Source organism: Micromys minutus (genome assembly GCF_963924665.1).
Source record: "Micromys minutus genome assembly, chromosome: 3".
NCBI classification, from domain to species: Eukaryota; Metazoa; Chordata; class Mammalia; order Rodentia; family Muridae; genus Micromys; species Micromys minutus.
This window is the reverse complement of record NC_137972.1, coordinates 39,218,222-39,233,933: the sequence shown is the minus strand read 5'-3', so window position 1 is coordinate 39,233,933 and position 15,712 is coordinate 39,218,222. Positions and strand designations below refer to the sequence as shown.

General features: G+C 38.0%; 1 protein-coding gene across 2 annotated transcripts in view; it reads right to left on the bottom strand.

Moving 5' to 3' along the window:
* The window catches only part of CRBN (cereblon), a gene marked incomplete at its 5' end in the record, with an annotated part of 19,926 nt that extends 4,214 nt beyond the window's left edge, over nt 1–15,712 (bottom strand). The window contains 6 exons of one of the 2 annotated variants that reach the window (XM_080914610.1): nt 544–606; nt 6,613–6,772; nt 10,265–10,414; nt 11,075–11,277; nt 11,830–11,945; nt 15,632–15,712. In XM_080914610.1, the coding sequence (XP_080770736.1) occupies nt 544–606; nt 6,613–6,772; nt 10,265–10,414; nt 11,075–11,277; nt 11,830–11,945; nt 15,632–15,698 (759 nt within the window). The remainder of the gene's footprint in view (nt 1–543; nt 607–6,612; nt 6,773–10,264; nt 10,415–11,074; nt 11,278–11,829; nt 11,946–15,631) is intronic. The other variant, XM_080914611.1, reaches the window with a different exon arrangement.

The window sequence follows — 15,712 nt, the reverse complement described above, 5'->3', positions numbered from 1 at the left end:
AAAAGCTGCTGAAAGGCGGTGGCCAACTGTTTCCCTTCAGTGGTATGTACCCATACATGCTCAGATTACTTTTTTACTTTTTTTAGTTTTTTAGATTTCTTGGCAGGGATCCACTAAGAAATACAACATTTGTTTAATGCTTACCAACCAGAGTAACTGACATTGGGCTTTGAAAGCAGTCTGCTCCAAATCAAGATTCTTTATATTACCCTAGTATTGTTTCTTAGTGGGTTTGTAAGCAGTGGCAGTATACTCTTGTACCTGACACACACAAGCCTTGGCAGACCCATATGCTAGTTAAAGATGCAGAGATATTTTCCAAGCAAGTTTGTTCTTGCATAAGTGTTGAGATATAACAATTCTTACATTCTTTTACATGACCCTTTATAATTTAAGTAACCAAAGTTTGTCCTCATACTTTGCTATAAGTTATAGGACTATAAAAATTTTAATAAAAGACAACTTCCCAGTAACATCTGCCTGTTTTTACTTTAATAAACTACAATTACTGAATTAACATACAGTCTGAGTCAAGTTACTTACCGCGTCATATAATGAGTACAGCCAACGAGGCCAGGATGTCAGATTTGCACAGTGAAACTTTCTCTGAAACAAAAAGTGCCACTTCTTAACATTCAAGGGAAAGATTCTAATGATACAAATAGTAATATCTGGAAATGATTAGTCCTACAAAACACTTCTAATTTTTAAAAGATAATCAACAGATTTATCTGAAATGTTTGAGAGTTAGACTTTTATGCTTTTAAAATACTAGATCTCTGGAATCCTCATTCTTACAGAGATGTAAATATTTTCAATACCTTAATGACAACCACTCTGAGAAAAGTTGCTCACAAAGTGCACTCAGCATTACCTGAGTGGGGAAGGTATACACCTACACTACATGGAACACGCTATTGCTCCTGGACTGCAAGCTTACAACGGTATATGGACTGAATACGGTAGGCAACTAAAAGTTGTTGTATGTATAAAAACCATAGTGTATTATAAACTAAGCTTTAACAAGTATAAAAGAATAAATGTTATGCTAATATGGGACCATTACTATGGACAGATTATGCAGAATTAGTTGTTCGGGTGGAGGAAAAGGAATAAGAAGAACTAGGCTATTATTGTCTAAATATTGCAACAGACTTTATGTAATATATATCAAATATATAAATTATTTTTTTCAGTAATTCTACGCAAGATGAATTCTTCAAGTAGAAGGTTTAGAGGTGTATTTCAAGAGGATATGATTCTTGTTTGCAAATATTTTAGGAATTACCACATGGTATAGATTTTCTGAAGCACCCATTGGGCTACAGTTCAAAGTAAGATACTTGAAAGAAAAAAATATTTATATATACATAAAAACTTGGCATAAACTTCTATTTTAGTCTACCTAAAAATGATCTGGATGGTTTCCTGCTCATGCTTAGCTCAGGAGTCTAGACTAATGAGCCAGAGCAAAACTTAGGTCCTCTCCAGTAAATTGTCCTTTGCTTCTAAGAACATGAAGCTTAGGCCAAGAGTTGCTGTTACAGTTCAATTACAGATTTTTAAAAAATGTGCTACCAATAATAACACATGACTAAGGAGTAATCACCATTAAAAACCATTAATACTATGGCAAGAATTTCATCTTCTACTACAATACCAGATGGTTACTAGAAGTATCTCCATTTTAAAGGTACATAAAGCCAGGCACAGGAAGTCACAGACTTCATAATCGAAGTAGCTAGCATTTAACCAGTGTTTACTCAATGTGTTGATCACTTTTGTGTATTTGGGATTTTATACATCTATAATTTAACTAACATAAAAAGGTAAATCACAGCTCATAATGCTTATACTTTTAGGCAAGAAGTCTACTTTCTAAAAAGTTTCTGTTGTGACAGACACACATTCAACTAGGTAGTAAAACATACTTTCATAGTAATGATTACTTGTGCAGCACTGAGGCACTATAAAGCAGAGTACAAAAGTGTAATTTGATACAAGATAAAGAGAAGCCCAATGTATCTATTTACATAATTATAAGCAAAAGATAAGTGACATCTTAACACAGCAACAGGAATGCCCTGAACAATGCCAACCTTTTGCATGGCCCCAACGTATAAACAAGCTGGTGTCTCAATTCCCTTTGAAGCAAAGGACTTCTAAAAATCTTTATTCTGTACAAAGAAATGTGTTTACTATGCTTTTAACAATAATCACACAAACTGAAGGGAGAACTGTTCTTACAGAGCAACTGCCTGAACTCAACACTCATCCAGGAGTCTTCTTGACTTGCTGGCACAGGGAGTGGCTTCTCTTTTGTGTCAGTGCTGTTGATAACCTTCAGCAAGCAGGTCACAGGCATTGCTAAGGTTTACTCAGTAAAAGGCTTCTCCTTTAATAAATCTGTAATAGTAGCCAGAACCCTAAGGCATTTAAAGGGGCTAAGGGCTGTCTTCACAGATGCTGGAGTCATTCAGAGAACAGACTTTACTGAAAATAAAGACCCTTAACATGAAACTGCAAGGATTTTAAAAACTCTGAAAAGGCTATCAAATTCTCAATGAAACTGATAAGATAATGGGAATAAAGTTAAAAGACATCATTCTGCTGACTACCTTTACATGGCCCAGAGATATTTTTGGTTTGATCTATTACCATGATCAAAGTAAATGATAAAACTTAGTTTTGCTTTCCTTTCATCTATCAAATTTCTCTTGTAACTGGGAGCTGGTATGATCTTTACTATCCTAGTGTTTTATAAGCTAGTGGTAGATACACAAATATATATGCACAGTATGTATGCAAGGGGAAAAATCAAGGTCTTTCTGTTCAATAGCTGAATATATTATAATATAATAACTTATCTTAGAAAGTTTCACTAAAGAAGCAGTGAGAAGGCCAGAGGCTCTATGTGTATTCAGTGTTTACAAACTTGAGAAGGCTGCAGCAGTACAGTACATACGGACAGTAACAGGAAAAGTAAAAGTTAAAACGTATCTGGTTCAACCAAGGTAGCCACTCAAACCTCTGAGGAACGACAAACTCTTGGCAGCTGTTATGGGGCAAATTTGAGCCACCTGGGGATAGCAACATTCATACTAGAATAAACAAAGGCTCATGTTTACAAGAGAAAAATATTTGTATACCCTTTCTTAGGAAGTTACTAGTTAAAGGCAGCACACTGAAGTTTACTTACATAAAATCAGAAATTCCCTGTAAAATAGCACACCAAGACCAAAACTACCTGAAGACAACCAAAAGGAAGTGAGTGTGACTACAATGACAAAAATCATGAGTTCTTAGAATCCAGTGAGTGGGTATAAGAAATACAAACAAACTTCAAACACAAACACACAAGGCCCCTGAATAAAATGCTAAAAGAAATTATGCAAGTTAAGTTAAATTCATAAGGCACACTTATAATTTCAACAAATGTGGTTGTGAAACCAAGGGAACAAGGAATGTTAACAGTATGAACCTCTTTTATAGGGGGTTATTCAAATCAACTCCAAGCCCTTGCTGTCACTTCACCTCACTACAAAGGTTGATAATATGTACCTGTGCAAAAAGAATCTATATGTTCAGTGCAGGTCAGGGAGGACTTGGTGTGTTAACAATGTAACCACACAGCAGCCTGCTGCAGCTTTACAAAAGGAATGTGTCTGTCAAAGGGTATGGAAAGTTTCCTGAAAGAGACTGTGAGCAAAGTGAAGAATAGTGGCTATCTTTTTACATGTTAAGAAAAATGAATTTTCCTATCTTTATAAACTCTAGAGGACTAAAAGTTAGCCTTTGGAAGCATATTTGAGGGCCATGTCTTTTTAAGTTAGTGCCTGTTACAACTGTGCTCTACAGGATGTATAGGAACAGCCTTATGGATTTAGCACTACATTTCATATTTCAATCAACTCTTGTAATTAACATGGATAACCTTAGGCAGTGAGGTAAATTCAAGTTTTTCATCTGAGACAATCTCTTCCAACCATTATAGTGAGATTAGAAAGGTGCCATAATGTAGCAGTTAAAGAAAAACCAAACAAAACAAAAACAAAAAAACGTAAATGCTGGTTTTCAAAGCTCAAATATCAGGAACCAATTCTCTATAGATAATGGGTTTGAGGTGATTCTCAATTAACTTGGCTAACCTTTTTCCTTTAACATCCACCATCTTGAAGTGCACATAAGTTTCTGCTACCTGTCACAATGGGACACTGCACAGAACACTTGTGTCTATATTGAAGGTTAACTATATCCCAGGATGAGCATATTCTCTAAGATCCTTATCTTCCTTAGAAGAGGTATCACGCTAGCATTCTCTCAATTCTGCCCAGCCATGGAAAAAGGACGCATCCTTCACACTTTTTACTTTTTGGTGGGTAAGCATGAATACAATCTTTGAAGAAGACTGAACTGACCTCAGGGTCTAAACACAAGCAATGCGTGCCTCATTTTTCAGAGTAATCCAATGTCCACTTAGAAGCACAGTATGCAGACGTAACAGGAAGTGCTGACCAACCATCCCTGGAGCACTACTGTTTTAGAGTCTATAATTTTTAGATACAGAATGGGTCTAAGATGTGCAGCAGAGTTTACAAGTCACGGTGTACAATATACATTTTCTAAAAATAGTTGTTTTAATTTTTTTGACCTGAACAAGGAAGCCTTTGAAACAATCTGAAAAATTCAAAAGCTGAAGGGTTCTGTTTCTTTTCTTATTCTCTTAACACCCAACACTCCCCCCCCCCCCCACTTCCTTCTGTCGAGGTCTTGGTGACTCTGACAATCAGCAAAGGGCTACTGAGGTCAAGTCCAGGATGACGGAGTAGACCACTCAGTAATGTCAGCTATCTGTCCCCAGATGAGCAGAGACCAATCTTTGTTCTTCGATCCAGTGAGCAATCAAGTTCCAAAAAGGGGAAAAGTCATTATTCAATGTAAACATGCTGAAGAACTTTTGCCATAGAATATGAAAAATTTAAGCAACATGTAACACAAAAGTTAAAGTTCCTAAGTTGTGTTATGTGGTTAACTGAAGTTCAAGTTTAGAATTTCAAGGTCCACTATTTGTGGATGGTTAACAGAATGAAGAAGAAAACTTAGCTATATAACCTAACAGCGATGAGACCACCAAACATACTTCTCTAGAAACTACGCACTGAATGTGACAGAAAAGTGAAAGGAAAGTGAGATACAAAAATTATAATTTAATTTATATCAGTTTAGGATACCACTTATATCAAAATGTAATGCTTCCCCATTCTAACTTAACAAAGAGTAAGGTAACAATTCACAGGTTTTTTTTTTTTTTTTTTTTTTTTTATGTTTATAGTGGAAATAATATTTTCAAAGTGCTAAAAAAAAATTTAGTCTAAACTTACAAATTAAATTAGTACATTTCTCAATTTTGGGGAAATCCTAAATTTAGAGAGCGTGTCTTGTACCTAAAGCTGTGTTTACTGTGTTTTACATGTGTTTACATCTACAGTGAGGCAAGTACCTCACCGATGAGGCAGTAAGCTTTCACTTCGGTTCTAAGAGGTGAAATCATTTAGCCAAAGAAATACAGTTGCATATGTAGCAGAAGATAGCAGTGTTTGGCATCAATGAGTGAGGAGGCCTTTGGTCCAGTGAGGGCACTGTACGGAAAGCCAAGGTGCTGAGGTCCAGAGGGCGATCAGGAGCAAGTGCACCTTTGTGGAGATAAGCAGAGGAGGGAGGAGGGGAGCTGGGTGGGGGAAGGGGATAACATTTCAAATGTAAGTACAGAGAGTATCTAATAAAAAAATAAAAATATAAAGATAATATAGTCCAAAAAATTGAAAACTAAAGAAATTTTGAAAATGTTGTGAACTAATTTCATATATTATGTGAAAACAGAATTGTAACTTCAAATTTTAATAAACATTGAGACCTATAATGTGAGACAAAAATAAAACAGAAAGTATAGAAATAGTAAAAAGAAATAAATAAAATGAATTTATTTAAAAAGTAATGAATATCTTAAATTATATGTTTATAATGTCAAAATTAAAGGTGTATTTTACGTGAAAAAAAAAGAAAGAAATACATAAGCAGTAAAGCCCAAGCAAACATAGCTGGGTTTCCTCAGCTGGGCTCAAATGTAGGTTGAACATGCTAGGCAAAACCTCAACCACTGAGCCACATTCCAGGAGCAAAGCAATACCTTAAACTCTCAAGTCAACTCTGTGCGGTAGGAAGCATGGAGAAAAACAACTGACAAAGCCGTTCCTCTGACAAGTCCCAGAACAGCACTCCTTTCTCCTGGCACTGAGTGCTAGCCCAAAGATTCTGCCCCTTCTTCAATGCAGCCCTTCACTCAAAGCCAAAGACAGGATCAGGGTTCCTATGGAAACTGAGAGCCACAGGCCATTAACACATGCATGATAGGCATAAAATCAAGGTCTCGAAATTGTGAGAGAGTCCAGTATTACGACAAGCTGCTTTTTATAAATAACGGCTGGCGGATTATTTTTAAATCCATCCATGACAAAGGGAGCTCCAGTGTGTACAGAATGTCATGAGAGTTGTGACTTTTTAAAAGCAATCTGTCTTCAGTTCTAGAAGACACATAAGAAATTAGCATCTCACCTTCTGGTATTTCTGCCACCATTTACATGAATACTGGTCTTCCCAAGAGATGGGTTTTGAAGGAAATATCTGGCACTTATTGAGTGATTCTAACTGAACTGCAGACATGGTGGACGGCAACACACACTCTGGCAAAATTTGCACTTTAGCTTGCTGGATTCTAAAATAAAGAGAATCAAGCATGTTGTTCATTTTTATGACACACTAAGTTAAACTCTACGTTTCTTGACATAGGATCATTTTAAATATTAAGATTCCCCCAAGTTCCCCTTATTAAGCAAATATTCCAAATGGTAATATATAAATATAACAAGAAATTCTCAACACAATTTTAATAAATCTTAAAGTATGAGATAACTTATATATGGATTTCAGTCTCAGAACTAAATCAAGAGATTATATATTTCAAATAAATATGCAGGCACAAATGGAGCAAAGTTTATTTTAAAAACTTATGATACAGGTTACAGATTATCTTGACACATCTAATTTCTTAGATATTCTTATTAGATAATACAACTTTCCATCCTCTAATCTCTAGTCTGTGGGCCTCACACACTCTTTCTTTGTCATTAATATCCGGAGAACAAAACGAGAAAGAATGGACAAACACCCACACAAACATACTCTGGACAGTAGGAGTACAGTATGTGAACACACCACATACACACACGCACACACACACACACAGACATACACATACACACACACACACACACACACACAGAGTTCCTTAACAAAAATTTATTGTACCAAAGACATTATGGAACTAACGTCTTCTATATCATACCAGGTCTTTCTTTGCAGCACCAGCTTTCAAAACTGGAGATGAAGTGAGCCTTCATGGTCCCTATTCAACATGTCTGAGTGTGGGCATGCATGCAGAGGTGTGTGTGTGTGTGTGTGTGTGTGTGTGTGTGTGTGTATGTGTGTCTGCTGGCTTTCCCTAATGTGTTTATGACAGTTACTTTATGATTACAGCAACATCGTTTTACAATAAAGGCGGTAAAAGCACATGAAACAGAGTAAAATCTGAAAACTTTAAGATTTTGCATTCACACTGAGTAGGGGCTATTTTTATAATGCTTAATAAGGAACTACAAGTGTAGATGGTTAATGTATAAAGACAGTCCCGGAGCATCTACCTACATCCCAATGGATTCTCAAACACAGTTCAAAGAAAACAACCTTGTCTCTTCAAAACCTAAATGTTACACTATTTTAATTTTCAACTAAAGTGTTTATGATATATAGTTCAAACATTTTTAACCACCAATTATTTATCTCAGTTATGATAGATAAGAAATCTTATAATTTCAGCAGGATATGAATTTCTCTTTTTCTGTATACTTCTAAGAAATAGTTTCTGAAGAGTCCTACTCCGAGTCAAGCACACCTTTCTATATGTTACTTTTATACATATACATACATTTGAAAAACAGATTTTTTTTACAGATGTTGACATTAGCTGACTCAGCATATAATCAATTGATTTTTTTAAGAGACATGAAATGTAATTCTTACTTGAATTTTTTTATCTTAATTGTTTTCCAACTCTGACATTAAGAAAATCTTTACTTTCATTTAAGGTGTGTTTGTGAAGCAATGTAGACACAAATGTCATAGAGACAATTTTTGTGATTGTTCACAGAACTTATCAAGAGACAGGAAACTCAGACATATTTCATTGGTAACTGTTACTGAATCATCAAACAGTTTGGTGATTACTATGCTAGAAAGGTATTGCTTTCCATTCTTTGTTGGTAGGCATCTGAAACATATTGCAACATTTTTCTTTTTTCTTTTTTTTGAAAAACAGATTTTTAACAGGAAATACTAGAAGGTAACACTGTGCTTTTCATACATAAGGTGTAATTTAGGTTAAAAAAAGTTGAATCTTAAATTCCAGATTTCATAGAGTTAAGCTTCCAATGTGTTAAGAAGAAATTCAGGTATAAGGGTCAAAAACTAGCTTGAAAGTCAGAGTAGGGAACAAACCAGCTGTTTCTTATTTCCTTGTATAATTTTGAGCAAGTAACCTCTCTGGTACCTGAGCTTATTCACTTGCAAAAAGAGGCTGTCCCAGACCACCTTCATGGTTTCTATTATTTGATCATTTTAAGTGACGGTGGATCATGGTGGAAGTGGGGGAAAGAAATCTTATTCCAGAGGCCTTAACACATGCAGACTATGAATACTAGACATAATTTTCCTTTCCAAGGCCTGTCGCCTGTCAGTGACATCAATCTTTACTAGATTCTAATCATGTTTTTTGCTTTCTGACAGTGACTACTTCCAGATTGTTTTAGAGTTTTACACAACTAATTATTCATGTCACATACAGAAATATATTATCTCCCAAGTCAGTTTTCAAAAATAACCAATCTGTATCAAGATGTATACAGGCAGTAAATTAAAAGATGTTAGTGTCTAGGAAATCCACAGTAAAAAGCCAAGCAGCCAGATACTGCACTCTAGACCACTGCTGCTGTCATTCACGTAATGGCATCCCAAGGGTAGACCACACAAGTTTCAGTCACTGCTCCAGCAGCCTGTCTACTGAGGGACTCGGGCATAGAGCTTTAAAAAGGTTTTCAATTTGTATAAGAACATGTTCTAGAGAAGGACTAGGAGAAAAACTAGCCACTCAAGACTGGACACCCTACCCAACTTCTTGTCCTAAACAGCTGCCCGACTAGTACACACTTTTGTTAGTTAATGTATACGGCTCTTTACAATACGAGCATAACAGACAATAAATCTTGTCCTCGTGCAGCTCACGTTTTGAATCCTAAAATCTTCAAACCTTCCTGTGCTCAGCTGCCACATAAAATAAAGAAGTCTGGCAGAACTTTCAATTCTGACCACACACTAGTAAAATGTTCCGCAGAAACAGGTAGAACCCAGAGGCTGTCTCCTAAGACTTAACAGGTGCTTTCTGTGTGCCAGAGACAAGACATGACACCAGGTAAGACAAATGCTTGCTTCTAATTCATCTCCTTTTTAAGAACATGGGTTAAGTTAGCAGAATTTAATGGGAAAAGGATAAACAAACACCGTATTTCCTGATCATACGAAAAGTTCTGTTAACTATGTTACTATCCTGAGGGAACTTCTAAGCTTCACACAGTGCAGAGACAACAGCATTTCCTCATTACTCATATAAAAGACATCTTGGGATGCCATACAGCTCACACTGCAGACAGCCACAGATCTGCATGGCTGGCAGAGCTAAGGGTAGCGGTTGGCAGTGTACTCAGTGTGGCCTTCAAGCAGCACTGGAAGGAACGCTGCCAGTACCACACCTGTCCTGCTTGCATGCTGACGGCTACTGCCTTCTACTCTCACACGCTGCAGAGGGGCTCCAATTCCAAAGCCTTTCCCTGGAGTTACTACCTCTGGGGTTTGTATTACTGTTCTCAAACCTGGAGTGGTATTACAATCACCTAGAAATATTTGTAAACGATGCCACAGCCTCACTCCACATTAAACCACACTCTGGACTGAGAGACGACAATGCAGCCTCTACAGTTTTACACCCGAGAGATATACGGGCTCTCCCCTTAGGAGGCAAAGAGAACTAATGAAGCGATGAGAATTAGTAAACTGATTAGCAAAGATCATTTCCCTGTATGATCTCAATGTTTCTTACCCATCTGACTGCGTTCGAAGCTCGAGGACCTTGAACCTCTGCCGTCCGATTGCTTTCACTTTCACTACTTCAATTCCAAACTCCTGCTCCTCCCGATACGCATAGATCTCTGCTGTTGTTCCAAACTGCGCTTCCCTTTCTTGCACATTACTTCCAAGACAAAATGTACAGTTTTCAGCTTTGGCTTATGACTATGCAAAACTGGCAGAAGCAATAGAGTTGGGGCAAGCAGTCTAACAATGTACAGTGGTTAGCCCTCCTCGCTGTCCAGCTAACACGAGGCTCCAGAAGGTAAGAGTGCATTTTAGAATAAAGGTAGACTGTTAGGCTTCACTGAAATAGCTCAGGGCTAAAGAGTTTTAAATTGTTACTTCACAAAGTGACAAAGAAGGTTGCTGCTAATAAGCAGCACTATGCAGATGTGGGGGAGCAGCAGGGGAGTGATGTTTCCTGTTTCCATTTCTTGCCTCCACCAGTTTCCCTCATTTGCCACAGGCTATTTGATGGACAATTTCAGTTAAGCTTTGGTTTTGTATAACTTGTGAGTTCTGAAAGGGAAAAGTAACCTTTATGTGAACATTTAAAAGCTTAGCTCTCTTTAAAGACAGTTCTGAACTCAGATTCCAGGTAGGTTTCCCACTGAAATGAGTGGCAGTTTTTCCAAGAGCCAGACACAGCTAACCTGTGAAAGCAGTGAAGCACTGAAGGTGTGAATTTGCTTCACACTCCTGTGCAGCATCTGCCATGTCTCCGTTGGCTTTGGCTGCCGCACCGACCTTGGCAGTGCGGCAAGCACATCTATGCTCTTACCTGTATGCAAGAACTGCAAAGGTTCTGTCTTTCTGGATTAAATTCCGCACCATACTGACTTCCTGCGGGTGAGACAGCTGCAGTGGTAATGTCTGCCCAGGAATCAGGATCATCATCACCTCAGGAAGGACCGGAATCACCTGACAGCTGTCATCATCATGCAGAGTCCTCCCGTGGAACTCTTCCATATCAGCGCCCAGGTACTACTCAAGAAAACAGTCAAGGCCCATACTCACTACACCTCAGTCCACGAAAGGATAAAGCGGAGTAAGAAACGTGGTTGTAAACGCATGCCTCCATCAAACTCTCATTTTGGATCTAGTGTTTCCTATTAGAACTCCCAATTTTTATAAAGAGTCTACCAGTATTTTGTAATTCAAAACATTTTAACCAAAACTCCTCTATGTCCAAAAGTGACAAAGCATAGGGCAACATTTTAGTACCTAGAATACTGCCCCATATGCCAGCAGTTTTGAGATGACAATCTTAATGGCTCAGTTACTATTCCTCAGAGTCCTACCCAAGATAAGTTTAAAAATTAAAGTTTTCTGTTTACGTATTAGAAAATAGTCAAGAATCACATGAGGATATAGTACTACACTGCTTCCATGTTTAAAATGACACGCTTATGCACTGGAAGTAAGACGGCTCTCATCCATGCGTTCTAGGATCAGCTAACATGCAGGAGTCCTTTAGGAAATTCCAGCCACAGTCAAAGGTCCACCTACTGTATGTTCAATGACTAAATTACATACTGTATGTGAGGTTGGCAGACTTGTGTCAAAGTTGATGATATTTGGTTTTCTGGCTTCTTTACTATCTTGGTCTTCAACTTCCATTTCAATTTCATCTTCTTCATCTTCACTGTCTGCTGAAGTAAAATAATAGAGGAAAAAAATGAGATTCATTAAAAAAAAAAAAAAAGCCAACTCTGTTCCATTCACACAGCCGAGTTATGAAAAGACTCTCTTAAAAACAAAGCTGTGCAGAGACAGCGGCAGAGCTTGGGTCTGTGCTTTCTCCATCATGGTACCTCCTTTCCTTTCTCCTGTTTTTAATAATCAACTAGTTTAGAACACTTTAAGAATTACAGCAATGTTGCATGCAAAGACTATCTTCCTCCATGTTAGCATGGTACATTCATCTGGTATTCTTGTTGCAACCAAGTTAACATTATTGGCACATTACTAGTAACTAAATTTCTTATATTATTTGGATTGCCCTAGATTCTCAGCTATTCTCCATGTCCTGTTACCCCTCCAGAACATTACATTATATTTAGGTGCCATGGCTCTTTTGCTGCCTGTGGTTGGTACATGCTGGTTGTTCTGTCTTCCTTATCAGGAATTAACACAGCATCCCTCAATAGGGAACAGGTAGATGTAATTCTCAGAGTTATGCTGAGGACAGTGATGCTCCCCTTGATTTCCAGTCAGAAACAGCCATCAGCTCCTTCACTGTATAATCCCTGCTCCCATTTACATTACATTATTAGAAAGCAGATAAGTAGGTCCAGACATAGCTAAACAACGCCACACTTCCTGTGTGGATGATTTTTATCTTCTCTATCACTATTAAAAAAAGAAGGCTTGAACAAAATAATCTCTGGGGTTCTTTAAAACTTTAGCTACAAACAGGTTCTCTGAAAAAAGAAAGCAAGGAAGAGATAAGCAGGCAAGAAAGATCTGTAAATGAAACTGGGAAACTACCACTACAACCTGGTTCAGGGCACTGCTTCTCCGGGGAATAGTCCCCGAGCTCTCACCATCATATTTAAAAATGAAATGTTTGCAATTATTTTCATAAAACATTGCTGTGCCATTTTAAATGTAAATAAAAAGTTGGCACAAAAAAATACACTTTAAAGGAGATGTCTTATGAACTCTACCTGCACCTTTTTTTTTTTTTTTTTTTTTTTTTTTTTGAAATGAAAGCTAAGCTGATCCACATGAAAACTTGATGCCTACCAAGGGCAGAGATAAAAGTGTGAAAAACAGAACACACCACTACTTTCTAGAGGTAGTGTTCAAACAAGCGGAACTGTTCTTTCTCTGCCAACTATGGGTTCACTTCCCACTCGATGACTTTGTTCCTTGTGGTGTTTGGAACTGTCTGAGGATATATTTGTCACAACTACAAAAACCCTGGTAATCCAGACTACGAGTTGTCTAGGCATGCTCTTAAACACACTGTACTGCTTAAGACACACCTAACAACAAGGGCTTCTCCAGCCTGAAAGGGTAACGGTTTCAAGGTTGGGAACAATGGCCTAAAACTAAGAATTAAAACTACTAAATCTCATTTCTGTTCATATATTTTTAAATACCCGCCCATTTTTAAATGCATAACGTTTCATTACAAATCAGCCAGTTTTTCAATTATGGAAATTAATATTTATATCAAACTACCTGTAAGTAGTTTCTTAACAGAAACCACAAAGATTTTACTTTATTTTTATTATAAATTCCTAGATATGTCTCTGTCAAAGAGAAAAACATAATTCAATTTCTATGCAGATGGTTTATGTTTAACATTTCTGAGCATGGTTTTCATGACAGTAGGGAAGTTTTTAAGAGATAAAGGCAAACTTAAAATAAGAAAAAACATTCTGTATTAATTTTTTAAATCCACAATTCTGAGAATCTATATTTTACCTGACATTTGGAGAGGCCCATTCTCCTCTTTACTACAGCAAGTTTAAATATCTGCTATTAGCTTAAGGGCTAGTATACCTGAAACATCCTACATTTATTCTTTAAAAGAATTTGTTCTGTATGGTGGCCATTCTCATAAACAAGGCTAAAATTCATTTCTCCCACTTGGTTATGTTTATTTTGAGCATTCAATTTGTCCAATATGGATTCTTCACACCTAAAATGTTAAGCAATCCCCTTAAGCTCTTAAGGATGATCACTTTTAAAACAAGTTACACTACACGAATTCAGGAGACAAGCCAAAGATTCTACAGAAATAAAACTCTTATAACTTGGAAAACCATTATTCTATATTTACAACATCTTGTGAGCCTCTTCCTTTTAATATTTTAAATTGAGAAAATACAAACTTTTCAGAGTTCTTGGAGACTCAAGCTGGAGTACCTGGTGAATGCCAACAGAGGTTGAGCATCTTCCTCCTACTCCACTATTCTCCCTAAATGTTCGGTCCATTCACAGTGGAGCTGCTAGCTCCCAGAAATCTCTTCTGTTGAAAGATGACTCCCTTTATGAACGTAAGCGAGCACAGCTTCACAAAAGCCAGGGAGTTATAGAAAATGTGCTTTCTCTGTATTGTCCCTGCATCCAGCATCTCTCCTTCTGTCTACACTACTACCAAGGAACAGATTCACACCCAAAGCACGGCTTTTCTGAGGCAACTAACCAAAACCTGAAATTATTTCTTCACCTCCCACCAAAAATTCCCGTACCAAAATGAGTACAGGTGCAAGTTGTCAACAACTTAGAACTAACCTAGTCCACAATTATATGCTAAGTAAATCTCCATCACAAGATTTTCAAATCCCAGAAGTATCCCTACTCATGAAGAATCACAGGAGTTGGAGACATAGCTCAGAGGATTTGGGAGTACCTGGTATCCAATCAAGAAAAGAAACACAAACCCAGAACACCTTAACAACAGTTGCTTATATGGCTTCTAAATGAACTGCAACTGCATTGTAATTATTCTCAACAGCCTTACTCTGTGAGCCTCCTAAAAGTAGCAGTGACAGTTTTCATACAAAGGTTAACACACTGAATGGTTTATAAATATAACCAAAGGCTCTGGTAATAGTCTGTGTTGTCAACAGAATTCTTAGAACAGTATGTATTGCTGGTTCATGCTCTTTCAGTGTTCAATACTCCAATATAAATTGTCATAAACTACAAAAGCATAAAGCAAGCAGGAGAAATTGGTATTTCTATTCTCTTGAGTATCTTAAAAGTAGGCATATTGTTTGCAAACCTGAGAAAAATCACCAAATAACTGCCTCCACAGAGATAGTTAAGAGGTACCAGCTGTAATGACAGACCAGTACACCACAGAGCCCTGGACCTCTGCAACTGTGTGACCTTCCACGTCACTGAATGGTACACATTTAACAATCCGTCGGTAAGTTTCTCCTCTACAATCAAGGCTCTGGACAGATGACAGGTGTAATAATTAAAGCAGAAATGTATGAAAAGCATTCACTGCAGGGCCCATGACGTTTAAGTGTCTACTACATGTTAGTCTTATTAAAAGGCAGAAGAGCAGGAAAAGTAACGGCTGCTAAAGTGACCCGGTTCCCAACTTCGCCTAGCGCCAGAACGTTTTCACGGAGGCCTGCTTGGGAGAAAGATGGAACGGAATAGGGGTCCCTGCCCTGAGAAAGTCTGTCGCCCCGACATCCCCTACAGTCCAGGGGACAGGCCGGGAGGAAAGCGCAGGGCTGCGGTGGGTAAGGCTCAGGAGAGACTTTCCACTGGCCGCTGCACCCGAGTAGCTGTCCCTGTCCTCCCGGCGGGATCGGCCCCGGGCCTCGGTCTCCACCCATTGCCAGGTCCCCGTCCGGGAGGTTACCAGGCAGAAGCGGCAGGTGGTTTCCCATGTTGTGCGCAGCGTCCTGCTGATCTCCCTCGCCGGCCATGTCTGTTTACCCGC